The following is a 19,740-nucleotide window of genomic DNA, read 5'->3' as shown; positions in this document are numbered from 1 at the left end:
GAGAGCATATGGTGTCTGTACACAAGGTCTCTCACTATACCTTCAATCACAGCTTAATGAGAAGGTACTAGGTGAATGGAATAAGCACAAAAATGTGCAGTTTGGAGAAAATGGTATGTGAACATTAATACTTTACATATAAAGAAATTGTGTGAATTGATCCCCAAATGGCTAGCTGGAAATCATATGAACAAAGGTCAATTTGGTGTCAGAGAGCAACCTCCCGACCATTAAGCCTGTAATATTTGCTGTGATATCAAAAATTAGTTAACTCATAGACTTATCAAGAGGGGTGTGAAAGTTTTAGGAAAACTGCAAGTTATCCAAATCATAATGAGTATACTGAGCATCAGCTTCACAGTAAATGCAAAGGTGGGGTAACACAAGGTGCATGTGCTAAATGCTATATTTCTTCTTTATGTAGTTATAGCCTATCTATGAAGGCAAATTATTAATGATAAAATTAATGCTACTACAGTTCCTTTATAAAACTATTCATATGAATAATTTCACAAACTGCACAAATGGCAATCTTTTGCCAGGTCATTGGCTCCAGTTTAAAATTCAGCAAAATCATGGTTACCATGGTCATGAATTTTTGTTCGTTGTTTCCTTTCTTCTGCCCTTACCTTCTAGAAAACTAAGAATGGAATAGCCTTGAAAGATCATGTATTTTTCTAGAGTAGTTTCTTATCTAATGGGCATCATTATTCAGAGAGCAAAGTGGTAAAGGAAATACACTTGGGTATTAGTGAGAAATCCTTCATATTTTAAGGAATGTCATATGCAATATTAGTTAATTCTTATAAATCTCTCCTATATCTCATCTCTTAACCAAAAATATAAAACGTGTTTTTCAGTGTCTGACCTCGGTAATATGCAAAGCCCAACTTACCTGTGGCAATTGTATTCAATATGATATTTTCACTTATAAAATTTTTATTTTATAAAAATAAAATGAAATAGTAACTGCAGTCGGTAATGGTTCTTGAATGCTTTTGAGAAAGATAACTATTACCTTCATTTTGTCATTTTGTTTGGGGTAAAAAGCAGGGTATTGTACAATAAAATAATTTGTACAGTAATCATGGAAATGATGAACATAAAAACATCCCATTTATTATTGCATCTTAATATGACAGAAATCATAAATATGAGGGCCTCAGATATAGAAAGACCGTCGCATGTGGTATTCAGTTCCATTCAACAGAATTGCACCATGTGCTTACTGTCCAATACGGCAGCCTTTGCAGAGAACCAGGGCCTGGGTGGATTCTCTTTCTGTTCCAGCCGATAAACAGAAGTATCACCTTGACAACAGAATCCCCCGAGATGAGTTCTCCAGGACCACCACCATCACCACAGCAGTGGTAGTGAACCCCTAACAGGTAATGCAGGTCGAGAATAAATGGGCTGGTACAAAACTCAGTACACAAAGAAAATGAGGCAGATATTTACATATTATGTGGGAAAAAACATTTGCGCAGTCCAATTTGGACTTCAAGTACAAGAGGTAAAGTCTGTTGGGAACAGTCTCAAAGCAAATGATATCTCTGGACTGTTTTTTAAAAATAAACGAAGATACGGTCCAAATTAAAAAGCCAAGTATAAAAAAATCAGCTTAAAAGACATTAGTCATTTTATCAATCACATAAGTATAAAACTAAAATTAAAGTAGCTACTCTGGTTAGGGAAAAGAATTTGATATAATAAAACTAAAAATGAGAAACACAGTACGTTAGACAATTTGGTGGGCACACAAAGAGTCGTGTGAGAAATGTGAGTGTGACTTACCTTGAACTTAATCTTAGGACATCAGTAAATACTTTTAAAAACATGAAATTTAAAAAATGCTGCTTTTAATCTCATATTTTTCATAAAAATTTCCCCCTAAAATGTGGGGGTTCTTTTTTCTTCTGTTATATTCAAGTAATATTATGCTATAAGCATTATTAAAATCTACCATGCATACAGAGAGGCCAGGTAAGATGGTTGTCTAATATTAATGTGTCAGGGTCCCTCAGACCGCACCCAGGTTTGGTACCTCACTTGGGAGACCCACAGGACTCAGCATATAGTCATACACAGGGTCATGATTTACCACAGCAATAGGAGGCAAAGCAAATTCAGCAAAGGGGAAACTGGGATGGGGCAAAGTCTGGGGGAAACCAGCTGCGGGCTTCCGAGGGTCCTCTCCTCATAGAGTCACCCCGGATGCTCTTAACTCCTCAGTCCCAATCCCTTATGTCAACATGTGTGAATGTGTCAGCCAGAGCACCTCAGCAGAGACGCAATGTCTAGGGTGTACCTTGGGGACTGATCATCTAGGCACCTTCTGCCTAGCATGCAGCAAAAATCCTGACTCCCAGCAGGAAAGCATGTATTCACCATAAACCATTCTTTTTGGAGTAATGGTTTAGGCATAGTGAGCCCCTCTTATCACTAGGGAATGGTGGGATCCCTCCCCAAATGTGATTTTCCAGATGCCCCCAGCAGCCAACCTTTTTAGTGGACGTTTCTAAGAAAGCACTCTTTGATTTGCAATGATAATTCTCTACACATAACAATGGCTAATCCCGATGGTAGAATTTGGAGTAATGGTTTGGTTTTATTCTCTTGTGTAGCTTGTTATAGAAAGGTTTTAATGGGCATGTATAATGTCTATAAAAAAGAAAGACATTATACTATCAAAAAGACCTACCAGTTGTATCTTTCAAAGAAGGCATCTAAATACTACATATGCATGAAATAGGAAAAAGCCTTCTCAATTCAAATGTTTCTAATTTATGCTTGGAAATGCAATTATAATTTGCTTAGAAACTCAATTATACATATGAATTTATTAGATGTGATTACAATTAATTTAGTTCCCAGGCAAATTATAGACCTTGGCCATGAATAATATAAATGTAGGAGAAAATCAGAAACTTGCACACTAGGAAGTCCCTTCCTGTGAGTACATACTCTTTTTGTTAAGTTACAGTCATCTTATGTGTATCTAGCTTCCTCTTCGTAAGCCTGCTTTAGTATTTATTTTGAAGGTAAACGTGTCACCTCGTATGGGAGAAATCAATGGTCAGATTCTCCACTGGGAGCGACGCTCTAGAATCTGGCTGGAAGATCTTTGGGCACACAAAATAATTTCAGAAATCCAAAAATTCCTAGAGAATCAAGGATGGCCAGGGCACCTTGGCTAGAGCATCATTTCTACCTCTCCTCTTCTGCCTGCAGTTTGTTTACAGACGTTAGCAGACGTGCCTGTGAAATAACTAGCCCACAGAAGCACGTATACACTGATTCTTCAGCCAAACTGGCCTTCCAGGAACTAGGGCTCTGAAGATGAGCAGAAGTATGAGAAGTATGCCCCACTCTGACTGCAGTTTATGCGCTTATTAGCAAAGAGGTGAATTCAGGCAACAGTTCAATTTGCATTGATATAAAGGTAGAAGCAGCAAGTAAGGGAAGAACTCAGGAGGTGAAAAAGGATTAGACAAGGAGCAAGCTCGTAAGACAAGCCATCTACCATCAGGATGACTTCAGTGGGAAAGGGTGGCGTGAAGGACAGAAAAATGTTCTAGAAGCGGGGAACAGCAAACACAAGGGAACAGAAGAAAACACTGCCTGCTCCTCCACTCACGGCACAGCAATACATCAGGAAGGTAGAGCTGGGTGACTTGGGGTTCAAGATTAATTGTGTGAGTCTCAGTTTCTGCAGATAGAAAAGGAGGATAATAATGATGATTGCTGCATAATATTACTCTGAATAAAGTCTGTACTGCAGCACAGATTCTGGCATATAGAAAGGTTTAAATTAGTGGTGGCTGATAATATCAGTATCAGAATTCTTAGTTCTGGAAATTCTATGAAACCCAGGGAACACTATAGGTGAATGATAGGTTGCCTAAAATCCTCACACCAGTAATTTCCTGTAAAAATGGAATACATTCTAACGTTGTCAAATGTAGATGTTTACTCTGATTTATGATGTTAAATTTCTAATAGGTCTCCATCTTAGAGAATTTTGCAAACACCACCGACCTCTGGAAACTCATCACAGCCACCCACGTTATAAGCAGAATCATACTTCAGGAAAGATGGGCACTTTTCTCAGCAGGGTGTCAGGTAACCCAACTCCATTCGGACACTGTGCACCCAGACATGGCATTAGATTCCACAGGGAGAGGCTGAGCCCGCTAGGGCTGCATCCCCCGTCCCTGCAGAAGCCAACAGCAACTCCCAGTTGTCACGTGTGCTTCGGACAGAACGGCTACAGGCTGGATTCTCCAACCAGCTCCTCTGATTCGGCCAATGTGCTAGAGCGGCTCACAGAATTCACAGAAACATTCCACCTACTAGCCCACCAGTTAAATACAAAAGGAAGTACCACATGGAAGAGATGCTGAGGGAAGGCATGGGGAAAGGGCCTGGGGCTTTGCGGCCTCTCTGGGAACTGTCCCCACATCCCCACGTGGTCACCAATCTGGAAGCTCTCTGAACCCTGCCTTTTGGGGGTTTTTTTTGTTGCTATCATTAATGTACAATTACATGAACAACATTATGGTTACTAGACTCCCCCTATTATCAAGTCCCCACCACATACCCCATTACAGTCACTGCCCATGCCTTCTGGGTTTTTATAGAGGCCTTATTACACAGACATACTTGATTAAATCATTGGCCACTGGTGCTTGAACTCCATCTCCAGCCCCTTTCCCCTCCCTGGAGGTCTGTGGATGGGAAAGTTCCAACCCTCTAATCAAAGGCTGGTTCCCCTGGCAACCAGCTGCCCTTCCTTAGGTGCATTCCCAAAGTTACCTCATCCACTTAACAAAGTCACTTTGAATGCCTTCATCCTTTAGGAAATTCCAAACAATTTTAGGAGCTCTGTATCAAGAAAGAGGTTGAAGATCAAACATATGCTTACTAAGCAACCAAAGACCACAGAAAGCTTCCTTGAAATCTCTTTTTCCTTTGTTTATACACTACTGTGGGGAAATCATGCCACTTCTAAATTGATCGGACCATCACAGAATGAAATGAAAATTAATGTAAAAAAAAATCAACGCTATTTCCTTATGAATGTGCAAGGGAAATTACAACTACCCTAGGTTAGGAATATGGTTCTCAAAAGGAGTGATTTTAGCCCCACCCCCACCCCCAGGAATATTAGGCAAGGTCTGGAGATGTTTCTGGTCCCCTTGACTGGAAGGGGAGCATGCCTGGCATCTAGTGGGTGGAGCCCAGGGCTGCTGCCCAGCCTCCTACAGTGCCCAGGATGGCCCCCTGCAAAGAATTATGTAACTAAAAAATGTCCATAGTGCCAGAGTTGAGAAATTCAGGATTTGAGCTATAAATTGATATATTAGCCAGCAGTACACTAGTGTAAAAGGGGATAAGACTCCATCACCCTCTGGAGAAGCCTAGAATCCACTGCAGGAGACAGACCCTAAAAGAGCTGCCCGTGTCGTGAGCGCAGGCCGAAACAGACACATGTACAAATCCTAGGACAACCAGTGGTGGTAGCATATGTTCAACAACATCTGAATGGTGTCCAGCTGTGTGTCCCACAACAGGGGCATAGAGAATAAACTCACTGCTCCTGCTGTCATTCTGCCTTTCAGTAAAGAGATAAAATGCAAATAACCATTCTAGCACAGTGAGTATCTGGTTGAAAAACAGGAATGACACCAAGTGAAATAAAGGGAAGGAGGTCCAAGAAGGTGCTCAGAAGACAGGACAGCTGTCTTAACTGAGAAGGAATGAGTGAAGTATAGTGTTTAAACCTAGATGCTGTGCAACCATAAAGAACAGATTCCGCAAAACCAGAGTAACCTCGTTTTGTATATTGACCTCCTGCCATAAACAACTCTAAAACTGGACAAACTAGACGCAACAACTTCATCCAGATGTTGCCCCACAGGTCAACAAGGACAATGGGCCCTGAGAGGTGCCACAAATGACGTGCACCCAAAGACTGCCAAACACGAGATGCTGGAGGTTGTCTGGAGTCCACGGTGCAGGAAAGGGTCACCCAAAGAGAGTCCTGTCCGTGACTTCTGAGTTGGGAAAGAGATCAACGTTTGAGGAGGCTGATGTAGGTGACTCCTGACGGCCAAATATCAGGAAGGACAGAACTCTGTGCACCGAGAGAGAAGCCCAGAGTTGCTGGGGGATGCCTGGCATGTTTGGCTGAAAGGTGATCTGAAGGGGCAGAGCTACACAAGGCTGGGGAAAGGACAACCAGAAAGCAGTAGGACAAACAATTCCTAGAGTTCTAACAACATACACTCTAACAATGCACATTCCAAGCAGTCAGAGTGGAAAGATTATATGATACGCAGGACGTGGGACAGAGTCCTCAGAAACTCAGCACCTTAGTAACGGGGATAAATTAGCCCTCAACTAAAGGCTGCTCTGGACCTGCCCTACAAAAATTTAAAAGCCAGCTTCTAGAAGAGCAAACTGATCTCAACTTAACTACATGCCAGAACAATGTCTAACACTTTTTGGAGAAAGAGCAAAATTCAGAACACAAAATTTGGTATCCAATCCAAAATACTCAGAAAGCAGAAATTAGGATACAGAACAAAAGGGGGTGAAAAACTAATCTCAAGAAACACAATCAGAAAGGATGGAGGCGGTTGAATTAGCAGGAAAGGACATTTGAAAAGTTGTTATGGATCTACTCTGTATGTCCAGGAATGTGGATACAAACATGAACACAGAAGGGAGAGAAATGAAAAACACAGAAAAACCTATGTGGAACTTCCAGAAGTAACAATGAAGCAATGAAAAGTATGCCAGATGGGATTCTAAAAATGTTAGACATTGTAGAAGAACAGATCACTTGCAGGGAATGTGAGGACATAGGGATAAAAACTATCCAAATGAAGCAAACAGGGGGAAAAAATTAAAAAGAAACCTGATCAGAGACTCATTGACCCAGGAGACAGTATAACAGTCCCAGAAGGAAGGGAGACAGAGGACGGGACAGAAAGAAAATGTTGGCTGATGTGTTAAAAATTTGATTGAAATTATAAGCCGGCAATTAGAAAAACCTCGATGGCTCCCAAGAAAAGGAGCAAAAAAAAACTCCCAGTCAGGGTCCGCCATGATCATGTCACTTACAATCAGACATAGAAAGAAAACCTTAAAAGCAGAGAAATAAAAAGATACTATATGCAGTAAAAACAAAGAAAGATTTTCAGAAAATATGCAAGATAGAAGAGAGTGGACAGATGTTTTTGAATATTGATTATAAAGAAACTGTTAACCTGGAATTCAATACCCAGTGTGCCGGGAGCCATGCTACTCCAGCTGTGCAGCAAAGCTCAGGCTGGAGGAAGACGCCCGCAAAGCAGGGGCCTTCGCAGCCGGCTCCCTCTATCACCCACCTTGAGTTTGTTTTTCTCCATTATACTATTGGTTTTGGTTTTTGCTTGCACTGTTGCCAAAGACTAAGCTAACCTTTGCTGAGCAGCATGGAAAAGATGAGAACATAAACTTCCCAAAAGCTTTTCAGGACGGTGCTCCTGAAGAATGGAACGGGCAGGGGCCAAATGGCAATCTTAGCATAAAGTACCAAAACCTGCTGTTAGTTAGTCAAATATTGACCACCCCATTTCCACTGAGAATGCCCCCCTTGTTTACCATGCTAGTGAAACTAGTGTTGGAAAGTTTTATAGAAATAAAGTCATGAGAAAATATTGAATAGAATAACCCTGTTGACACTTAATTAATCATCTCATGTTTTCTTCCCTCTACTACTTCTATAGTTTGTTTTTCTTCTTTCCTAATTACGGCCCTTTACTAGAATTTGTGCCTCATACGTGAAATTACCAAGCACCATAATTTTCCAGGAAGTAAAGATACCTCAAAACAAGTGCCGGGCATAGAAGCCATGGAGCATAAATCTGCAAAGAAGTGAAAAACTAACCTTTTCAAAGAATATTACTTCTCTCTCACTTACCAGCTTTACATCTCCCTGTATGGCCCCGTAATAAGATGGCTGGTTAGCCAGAGACGGGTAAGATTCCTCAAGGGAGGAACAACCTAAGACAGGCACAGTCGCAGGGGGGTCATCGGGTGAGAAAAAGGGGGCCAACAGAGGTGAGGCTTAGAACCTCACCCCACCAGTTTTGAGAGAAATCTTCTACACCTGTGGATGTTTTGTTGCCCTTGTTCAGCTTGGATTAAGACCTGGTCTGTAGGCACAAACCTGATCATCTACACCTGCCTTCTTACAGTTCTAAACCATGCTTTCTATCTATATCTTGCATTTACCTACTACATTAAGATTTTATTAGATTCACATATAAAGTATAAAAATCAAATGAATAATCATACATTATATTCGATGTGATTGTTTGTAGTTAAAACAGAAACAGTTTCTATGATATGAATGCCCTTGCATTGTTCACCATGTAAGAACTTGTTTAGTCCCTGCAGTAGTGGAGTCACGGAGACCTGGGTAGCATATGTCAGGGAGATTTTAGTATCCACACAGAAGAAAGAGAAATGTAGATAAGAAGAAGAAATTTAGTTTGCTGCCTAATGTGCCCTATAAAGGGGTATAAGATGAAGATATGAGTTTATGATTTTAGATTGATTATAAATTTATAAAGCCTCTCAGAATATTTTTGTGGGAAAGAATCCTAGCTAACTGTGGCACTAGGTGACCTGAATTTCACCCTGAGCTGATAGACTCCATAGTCGCTGCTACATACTGCACGCTCCTACGGTCACATGCACTACTTAGAAACTGCGTTGCATAGAAACGTAAAACACAATAAAGTACATGTTGCTAGCAAAAGTTTCGGTCAAGGAACAGAAAAACAATCACCTGTCTAATGCTTGACCAACCATGAATAGATTAGAAAGGAGAAAAAAAGAAAAAAGCTTGCCTATACTTATTAACCAACTGCCTATACTAATGAATCATCAGAATAATAAAAAATAATCATATCCTTGTGCAAAATGGTATAAATAAAGCTGTCATTGGCACTTTGTCGAGAGACCACCTCCATCTGACTCCGTGTCCTGTCTCTCCATACGCCGACTCCGTCCTGCACCTACGGGCATCCCACCCCTAGGCTGGAGCTGGACTCCCGCACCAATGAATATCAATTTGGGGATAGAGACAGAGCAACAAGTTTAAGTGTGCATTGTTGAATAAAGAGTGGTTTTTTTTTTAACTTTTAAAAACCATTTGCATTGATTTTCAATCATTATCAGGAATTGCATAATTTCTCTCTATGGAATATTGAAAGAAATTACAAAAGAATTCACAGACATAGCAGGCAACTCACGTGAGTGCTTGATGCTGCCCCACCGTCCATACATGTGTGTGCAGAGGCCAGTCCTTGGCCCAGAGGCATCGCCTGTTGGAAATGCAGACGGCGTACACCTGCAGAATCGGACTCCGCATGCCAACAGGCTTCCGTGTGCATGATCCAGTCTGAAAACCCACTCAGGTCATCCTGGGAGCTGGCTGGCATCAGCAGAAGCATGAGTCTCTCCACCTCTGCACAAGGCTGGACTCATTCCCAGTTTCTTATCCCAGCAATCTTGGCTTTTCCCGCAAGGTATCTCCAACTTCACCTTCCTGACAATGAGTCATTTCCCCCTGACATGTAAATGTAGTGAAGTCTTCCCGAGTGAAAGCACGCCTGAAGCGCTCCCTCAAGACGGAAGCACCTGACCACAGCAACTTGTGTCTCCTGCTCCCACAAAGGCAGTCTCAGAGGAGGCCCTTGAACTTAGAGAAAGAGCAGGTGCATCTAGCCTCTGTGTCCTCCCTGACCTTTTAGTCTGCAGCCCGGAGTTGTATGGATTGACTACTATTTCCCAAAGACACCCTCGGAAGTGCGCTCCCAGCTGCCTCCTAACCCGTATTCAGGGGGCTCTTTTCACTCCGTGGCTTACAGACCCATCACAGAATTCAGGAGTGCTGAGAGACCCTGCCTCCCTCCCTCATAAGAAAAATAGCTAATATTTGTTTGATGCGTCCTATGTTCACACTCGGATAAGTGCCTTACATGCATCTTTTATTTTTCACTTAAATTTGATGCTTTGGTCATTTCCATGCTATCCCCACCTTAGGTGGCTACCTGTCTAGTCCCTCTTGTCAGACAAGATAAGTCTTTAACTCATTCGGAATCATCTCCAGGCTCAGCCTCTTAGAAGCTTTCGAGACTCATCGATTCCCCTCCAACGGAGTCTCATATAATTCTCAATTCTCATATACACTCCCAAGTGTCATGTAAAAAAAAGAAATCAATGAAAATTGAACATCCCTATTTTAAAAAGAAAAGCAAAAGATAAGATGTATATTCCATGGAGAACATATTCCACATAGCCAATAAATTACTGAACAACCCTGAAAAGTCATTCGGGATTCTTCATCCCCTCATTTTCCAGGACTATAAAATTTGTCATAATAAAGATAACTTCTTTTAAGATGACAGCTAAATCTCATAGCAATTATAGAAACTCATAAACATCCCTGAAATGTTTTGATTCCACCACTCCCGCTACCCCTAAGTCAGAAAGAAAACTTGGACCAAATCTGTAGCTTACACCACTGTCCAAGGATCACAGCCCAGACAGGTAAACACCACTTTCATGTATCATGAAAATATAAAAGGTAAGGTTTCATTTGTAAAGGTAAAAGCTTTTTATTTATAGTAATAAAACCATTTTGGGGAAATGTGTGGTGCACCAGTCACTGCACACTCAAACCGTCTTCTCCCACCTGCAGCCTCAGCCAGCTACCCGAGGACACCATGAAGAGGGACACAGTCAGGGAAAACGTGCACCGATCCCACCCTGACACGCCCAGTGTACCTTTTGGGGCCCTGCCTTCTCACAGAGGCTCTTGTCCTGTGACACAGAGGGGTGGACTTGCTCCCAGGCCACATCTCAGTAAGGCTGACGACGGCTCTCCGTCTCAGCATCAGTGATCCACCTTGACAGCGAACATTCTTACAGGTGCAACTGCACCACTTCCTTCTCGCGAAGCTTTCCCATCACCTGTGCTTCCTCCCATCTCGCCGGCCTCTCTGAGTCCACTCGCTGCTCTGTGGCTTCTGGGAATCCTTCTTACACAGGTGTGAGTCAGGGTGCATAACCACGCAGCCCTTCTCCTTCCACGACTTATCCATGGGTACTGGGTGAATCTCGAATTCATGGCCTTCGAGACCATCTGTCACCGAGGACGCTTGTATTTCCAGCCTAGGTGTCTCGCCTCAAGGCCAGACCCACGTATCTGTTTGCCTAAGACCCATCCCATGTGGGCACTCACGTCACATCTCAAACACAGCAGGCTCAACAGTGGACTTCTCACCTATCCTTCTTTCTTTCCTTACCCAGAGACTCTGTGCCTGTCACACCTTCCCCACCCCAGTCTCGCATCCATGCCATCCCAACTCCCTTTCCTGGCCGTCCCTGACAAAACCTGCATCATCATGCATTCCTTTCTCCCCATTCCGCACATCCGACCTGCCGTCAAATTCTGTGAGTGAACTATTTTATGACTGAGATTGCAAAGAATAGTGCTTTCTGTACAGAAATGGGTGCTGGTCATGCAGATTAAGAAGTAAAAACAGTCTAAATGGTTGGGTGGGTTTTGTGATACATTTATGACTGTTGTTCTTAGAGTAGGAGTTGGAAAACATTTTCTGCAAAATAGTTTCAGCTTCATGGATATGTGATCCATCACAGCTACTGACGTCGGCCGTTGTAATACAAAAGCAGCCAATATGTAAACAAACTGGGGTGGCTGCGTTCCAATAAAACTTTACTTACAAAAACAAGAGACAGATCACTTCTGCTTGGTGGCCCGTGTTTTGCAAACCCATGCCTTAGAAGACACGTAAAGCTCAAACTATCTTGCAAAATAACATACTGTGCCACACACATCTGACCATCTGAGTTGTTTCTGTTGTAGAAGAATAAAATCTAGAGTCCTTCAGGGTCCCACCTTCTACAAAGGGGAAACTTAAGGTCATGACAATATGGACTTTGTGCACATTCTTAGTAACAGGTTTACTGGGAGGGTCAATATGATAAGTGAGAGGATGGACAGGCCTGTACTGCGTCAGTTCCAGTGAGTGACAAACCTTACAAATGGTGAACAGGTATCAATTTTTCAGGATTTGGTCTATTTCAACATAATAGTCAGACATTTCCTGCACAATAGGATAGAAACAAAAAACACAGACATAAAAACAGTCAGAGGAACTGAAATTGAACATCAAGACTTGAGCTATTTGACTACTGGGTTGAGGTCTCTCCACAAAGTTCTCCACGTTTACCAGCCTCTGTTTTTCCCACCTTTCAAGTGTCAATTAACCTTTCCTGCCAGAGCAGATCACAATTTGTACACAGAGTCCCATCCCTTGAATAAACGGACGTGGTTCGGAGGACCTCAGAGTTATTTCAGAGAGAATGCCAGTGATGGAAAGCTGCCATCACATTTGCAATTACCGGGGAGAGAGATTTCAAATGACCTTGAATTACATCTAACCTCTCAGTGATCAGACCTAACACTATTCACCCAGAGGCACAGGTATTAAGGGATATGTGCTTATCAAGCCGACAGCATGGCATAATCTTGTTCCTTAAGATTGTCGAGCAGCACATTTTAGTTCATATGGATGCACGGTTTGTGTACAGAACACAGTACAATGTACAAGTAGGACTGTACCTTACAGAACGTGGAAGACACGGCCTTGACTCATCAGTGTGTTTTTTATTTCTGGTGACCACTCTGCTCGAAGTCTCAAGGGCCTGGCTGCCTTCCTTCATTTGTTTTCTGTAGTAGGCACACCCCAGAGTGAGCCCCAGGCAGTCAGGGCCTGCCCTGGTGTCATCACCTCCCCCTGGGTTACTTGTTACTTGCTGTTACTTGTTTCTAACCAACAGAATGTAGAAAAGGTGAAGAGAGGTCCCTCCCGAGATTATTAGCTATTTAAGACTCAGGCTCAGCAGACTGTAGACCAAGATTCTCCTGCTGCCCTTGATGAACTAGAGCCATGAAGGGGCCACGTGTCCAGGAAATGCAAGGAACTTCCTGGAGCTGAGACGGGCCTCCAGGCAACAGCCATCGAGAAAACAGGACCTCAGTCCCACAACTGCAAGGAAACAGATGCTGCCAACAATTGGAAGGAGCTTAGAAGCAGATTCTTCCCCCAGTCGAGCACCCAGATGAGAATGCACCCCAGCCAACAGCTTGATCGCTGCCTTGTGAGACCCTAAAGCAGAGAACAAGGCAGGTCAGCCGTGTGCACACCCCTGACCCACACAAACCATGAGACAATCAGCGGGTGTTGTTTTAAGCCACTAAGCGTGGACTGCTTTGTTATGCAGCAATAGATAATGAACGCTACATTACATTTCATGCCAGGTAAGCATATGTTTTTTGAAAAGTTTGGATTGGATCTCTGAAAAAAGCCAGAAATTTTGGAAAAACCATGGATATGTCAGCTCCACAAAGGAGGGCAAAAACCACGATTTATACTCCACTGTATCATCTCCAACATCTAGAAAAGGCCTGGCACAAAAAGACATATAAAGGCTCTTCTAGTTGACTCAAGGCTAAATCATTAGCTTAGCCATGAGTGGCCGTAGCAGAGCAGTTAGCCAAATGCCTTTCCGTATCTGCCAGTCCCACATATTATTCAAGGCATTTTAACGCTCACAATTACAAAATGCTTCCAAAGACTTCATGCATGGTAATCACCAGGCCTGAAGTGCTTCTGACAACAGACATCATTCCGCAGGAGTTTGCAGATCACCAATATTTCAGCCAGTCACCAAATGCTGGGTAAGAACTTTCAGAATGGAATAAAAGAGATTAGGAATTGATCACACTCATAACTGAGAAACATTTCCATGCCCTTTTCTAAATCGATATTAACACTTTTCTAAAGTCACACTGTAACACTAACATTCACGTGTAACTGTCCTAGAGAAGTCCAGTCGCAGAGCCTTTGACAGAGAGAGAGGTGGGAGTCAGGGGTCTTTTTCCCTGCAGTGTTGGCTGTGGGAAAGCCATTTACCCACATGAGCTCTGACTTCCGGGTCCTCCCGACCCTGTGGACTTCCTGGGAGCCTGGCTTGTCTCCAGGCTTACCGGGAGGGTCAAATGGTGTCCTTACTGGAGGTATTTTATGCAGCATAAAATTGATGAAGCCATTGCTACCCCGATTCCACAGTGACATTCTTGAACGGAATTCGTGTGCCCCCTGCAATGACAGCCAGGTGAGAAGGTCCACTCCTGCAAGTGGCCAACACCTGTGCAGGCTTTGTCTGTCTGCAGTACCACGGAGAGTTGCCATTAGCCCCCAGCTCCACTGAGGCCCCATAACACCATCGCTCCAAAGCAACAGGACGTGTGTTCTGGGCCGCCCCCAACCACGCTCAGTGGAGCTCCTCTGATTGGGGACCTTCCAATTCTTCTTATGCCAAGAGGCCCTCATGCAGCCAGCCTGGCCCTTCGTCCTCCTGGCGACAGTTTGCAGACCCCAGGCAGGGCCGGCATGCAGATCCCCGGTTTGCCCCAGAGGAGACAGTCCAGCAAACCCTCTCTCCCCGTTCCCAGCATGACGGATGACTTCAGACAGGGATCGTCCAGGACAATAATCCTCTTTATCATCTAAAGCATGCGGCAAGTACGATGCTTCCCACAGTTAAAGGTGGGAAAGCCTTCTGCCCCGCACAGGGAGAGCTCAAAGGTGAACAACGAGGTGAAAATCCCAGCATCATGCTGAGAATCACCCATCCAAGAGTCAGGAGGCACGGTGCCCAGCTGCCAACAGCCTGTACCTTTAAAAAGCTTCTAGCTGTCCAAGCATCAGTAATACATTTTGTTTTCTGTCTGATTCACCAATAAGAGAAGCAGTAGGTGGCTATTTTCTCATTAGACTCAAGAATTTTTCCACACACACATGTACACACACATACACACACGTCCCTAAGTAAACTGAAGCCCCCGGGCTGCAGAGGGGTCTGGTGCTTCTCTGCAAGGACCCCGCTGGGCGCTGCCGGGGGGAGGCCGTGTGCGGAGGGCCCGTGGCTGAGCCCCGGCGCCGTCTTACCTCACAGAAGTGCTGGCAGTGGTGCTCGCGCAGCCTCCCGGATTCCTTGCAGGGCTCCAGGCACTGGGAGAGAGTAACGGTGAGAATTAGTAGGCACACCCAGGTAAGAAGCAGGTTCGAAGGAGAAGGACGCGGGGCCGCTACTGACTGGAAAGGCCGCGGTCCTCGCTGGGTTAGGCAGTCAGCTCACCTGTGGCTCAGGTTATCTGAGAATAACACGGGCCTAAGAAGAGCATCGTTGCAGAGAGGAACTGATCCCAACTGAAAAGGGAACCTGGACATGTGGAAAAGCAGGGATACCCGCCACCAGGCAGCCTGCTAGGCTGGGCCATATTTGTTAGGAAGAAACACCTTTGAAAGGTTCCTGTGATGGATGATGTTTTTTTCTCATAGACTTTAATATTAACTTGCTTTTAAATTGGCAATATTTGGCTACAATCTATTTCTTATGAGAATATTAGATTTTATATGCTCTAAATTTTAATTCTCTTAAATTGGCAACATTGGGTTATATTTTGTATTATCTCCTCTATGCACATACACATGCACACCTGTGTGTGTGTGTACAGATACACATTATTGTTAGCTCAGTGCATCTGGCAGCATTAACACCCGTGCAGTTTAATTGCTCTTTTAAATACATTGAATAAACCTGAACATTACATTCTGACATGACAGGATCAGAATAGAATTTGAACATATATATGTGTGGGTGTGTGTAATTACCACCACATATACTTTAGTAAATCAAACATAATAGCTAAGCTCCATTGTTCAGTAACAATAATAATGATATTGTTGATTAAACAAAGCATATATACATATATAGTATATAGATTAATTTATATAGTACTATATATAGAATTATATCAAATAAAGTATTACACATAATATACATGTGTAATATATAGCTATAAATAAGAGAGAATAGCCAGGCCTCACGGTTGAAATTAAAATGTTACATTCATGTTAATGGAGATTTGATTCTCAAAATTATATTTTAAGGCAACTTTTAATCAGTGAAAATGAATAGTCATGTATAGTCCAGTGACAGTCATCTAAATATGGGTACAGCCCTGGCTCCCACAGCTCATAATAAGTTGGTCCATACAAATTTTATTTCATTACTGATAAATTTTCCAATTAGGATCAAAATGCCCAGTCACCTTTCAGACATGTACAATGTGGAATTCATGATATACACCAGTATTATTTTTCACCCTGCTTTCCAGCAACCTCCTGTTCTGAAACAGAGCTTCAAGACTCTATGGTGACTCTATGGTGAAACTTAATTTTCAGTTACCATTGTGAAGTTTTTCAAATGAAAAATATATCTGAAAACAGACCTCTGCCCGTGTATCAGCAGTCAATCCCTTACAGCCATGCTACTCAGATGGCAATCCATGACTGGTGGTCTGGGCACCCCCTTGGGCTCTATCAGAAATGCAGGCCCATGGCTGCCCCTAGACCTACCATCAGAATGCCTGGGATCCGGGCCCAGGAGTCTCTTTTAACCAGTTGCCCTGGAGATTCTGATGCTTACTAAACTTTAAACAGAACTGCCTTCTTCTGGGAAACGTATCACCATCCACACGTGTACAGACTCATCACACTGTACACCTCACACCCACACAATGACGTACATGTCGACTACATCTCAGTAAAGCTCAGGAAGAAAAGAACTGCTATAGAATTTCAGGGAAACAAAGAGTTTGTAATATCTCTCTCGTTTTCATGCATGTTTCATTAAGAACCAACCTATTTCTTACAAGCATTTTTTAGATTTTATAGTCTCCAATTTTGCATATGAACGATTCACTTTGAGATATTTTAATTAAAAAAACTAGAAAGCTCTTCACTGATACTGTCCCAAGACCTCTGTGAGTCTGTGCCAGGCTTACTAGTGCTCACCTCTCCTTCCCTTCTCCCAAGCATGTTCAAAAACAAATGCTGTTTTTCAGGAATACAAGAACTCTAAAAGAATAACATGTTTCTCATAGCAATGAAATAGTTCCTAAACTTGTCAGCCTTATGTACTTCATGAGTTCCTTAACGAGTCAGTTTTGTTTCCTAATGTTGTGTCTAATGCCTGATTCTCAGCACTCTCCTGAATTAAGACACTGGCTCCAAGCCAAAAAGTTTAGTGGTCATTAAATAAGAATGCAGAGACCTAATTCCTTCTCAAGACCATTAGAACTGAATGGCACTCTTCCATGAACCTGGAGATGCTGTCTGTTGGACAAGTGTCCTACGACATAGCAAGACCCCACCCCCACCCCCAAGGTATCTGAGGATTTTTCATGGACACACGTTCAGCTACTTACAAGTTAACTCTTTGTCATTTCATCCAGGAACAAGCATTTATTCCATATAAAAACTGCTTGATGCCAATGGGCTAATAACAGTATCTCAAAATAATTTTGCAATTCTTGCTTTCTGTCACTGCTGAACATGCAAATCATAAAAACATGCTACTGCATATGTATACAGTTGCTTTTTTACATCCATAGACAGCAGTGTACCAAACAGTCCCAGTTCTCTGAGAGCTCCACAATTCTAGATAGACCCATTCCTGACAGACTGTGGAACAAACACCTTATACAAAACAAGTATCAGTTACAAAAACGGGCATGTTTCTGAGATGCTAATGGAAGCCATACATAACACTTGTCTTCTTGTGAATCCAGAATCTGTCTGCCAAGTCTATCCTCGGCATATGCAATTCATCTCAAGTTCTTTTTTAATTGAATGTTTGCCTCGTTTCCAATAACCAGTAATCAGCAGTGTCTGAAGACACATCTCAAAATGTAATTAATGGCAGTCAACATTTTCTTTTAATAATCCTCTGTGAAAACTGCCTGACAAGAAAAGGCTAGAGTTGACATTTGAATAACTCTCTGTAGGATAAATTTGCCAAAGCTCTATTTCTTTATAGTGCTCTTGGCCAGGCAAAGTGATTTCAACAAAAGCCAAGCAGAAAAAAATATTAAAGCCATTTCTCTCATACTTCAAACAAGAAGAAACAGGTCCTGTTCCTCCAAGTATGTTTTTAAAAAGTTTGCCAAAAGAGGGTACCCCAAAATCACACTTCCATAGGAAAAGGGATATGAGTTATCAGTTATAAGCAGACAATTAATATGAAATATACTATAATAACGCAACTATGAGGGCCACAGTCCCATATCACCTACACCAAAAAGCAGGAACTAAGGCTCATATTTTATTCTGTGCTTCAGGCTTTCCAATTTTAGTGATGAACTGTTTGAAATAATCTCCACCTAGGCTACTGCTTCAAACACAATGAAGAAAACTTCAAATTTCAGAGAAACTTAGAAAAAAAAGATTGATGGAACTAATGACATTTATTATCCTTTGGAGTGTAGATACCAATTATTTTTCACTTAATCTGGAAAGAGGTATTTGCAATATCACTTGCTTAGATGATACATCTGTGTTAAACTTTTATTTCAAAATGCACAGTAATATAAACGTGTTCACATGATGCTCTACTACAAGGTACGATGCCTGAATGCTGAGACCGACATTGACCGCAATATTCCTAGCATAGACTAGCAGTCCAATGAACACTTGTTGAATAAATTCACTGGTAAGTTCAAATGTTTTTATAACCAGGACCTAGGGTTGGCACACTCAAATATTTACAGGGACCAAGGAAATACTGAGTGAGTCAAGGGAGGGTAAACGACAAACGACAGGAGTGACGGAAGAATGGTAAACAGGCAGGGGCTCCCCCAGCATCCAGAGAACAACTGCTCTTCACTGCCTTCTAGTTCTGGTCCATGATTGCCTGGTTACTCCCACCAGACACAGCAGTGCTATGTACGGATTTCATGTAAACCTTTCCAACTTTTCAATACATTGCATAACACTGTCGAGGTCTTTTTTTATTGCAATTTACTTACAGTGCAATATACTAAGTAAACTATTTTAATTGCTCCTATAAGTGGCTCTGAAATGGGAGTGATTTTTTTCCCTCCCAGGGGACATCTGGCAGTGTCTGCAAATGATTCTGTTTGTTACAACTGACGGAAGAGGTACTGGCCTCAGTAGGTAGAGGCCAGGAAGGCTGCTTTCACATCCTACAGTACACAGGACAGCTCCCCAAGTGATAGAAAAAATTATCTGCCTCTAAATGGGAACAGTACTGAGGTTGAGAATTTTTGAACAAAATACAACCGAAAAGCAATGGATTAGCCGTAATAACAGTTGATCCTGAGAAACACCTTCGCCAGGATAAAGAGTTAAGGCTAACTCAGAACTGTCTCCTCTAATCACATAACAGTTCTGTTTCGGCCCCATTAAGCCTTCTAAAAACAGGGTTTTGATTATGTGAGTCCTCAGATAAGTCAATAATTATCAGATTCAGCCCAAAGTATATGGTTTTACATTCAAAATATCTGGTCAACCAGTAAATCCTGCCTATCCACCTTCTTCAGCCTCAAATCAGTTTCGTTCAGTGAAGCCAATCTCTTCTGTTCCCCACACACAAGATCCCTTCTACTTCCCCTTGTTACTCTATTTCTTGCTTAAAGAGAAACTATTCTGTCTTCCAGTCAGATCAACAGCAGCTTCAAAGCATCTATCTATTTGTGACTGCTGTTGTCACACACTATACACTGAT

At 42.4% G+C, this 19,740-nt stretch overlaps 1 protein-coding gene across 2 annotated transcripts in view; it reads right to left on the bottom strand.

Annotated features, from left to right (window-relative positions):
* Positions 1-19,740, bottom strand: part of LOC118935946 (anosmin-1) — a 154,452-nt gene that overhangs the window by 48,957 nt on the left and 85,755 nt on the right. Inside the window, exon 3 of one of the 2 annotated variants that reach the window (XM_036932618.2) lies at positions 15,099-15,161. The exons of the other annotated variant lie outside the window; for it this stretch is intronic. Within the exon in view, the coding sequence (XP_036788513.2) occupies positions 15,099-15,161 (63 nt within the window). The remainder of the gene's footprint in view (positions 1-15,098; positions 15,162-19,740) is intronic. 2 annotated transcript variants of the gene reach the window in all.

Source organism: Manis pentadactyla, chromosome Y (assembly GCF_030020395.1).
Source record: "Manis pentadactyla isolate mManPen7 chromosome Y, mManPen7.hap1, whole genome shotgun sequence".
NCBI lineage: Eukaryota > Metazoa > Chordata > Mammalia > Pholidota > Manidae > Manis > Manis pentadactyla.
The sequence above is the reverse complement of the archived record's forward strand: the minus strand, read 5'-3'. Positions and strand labels throughout refer to the sequence as shown.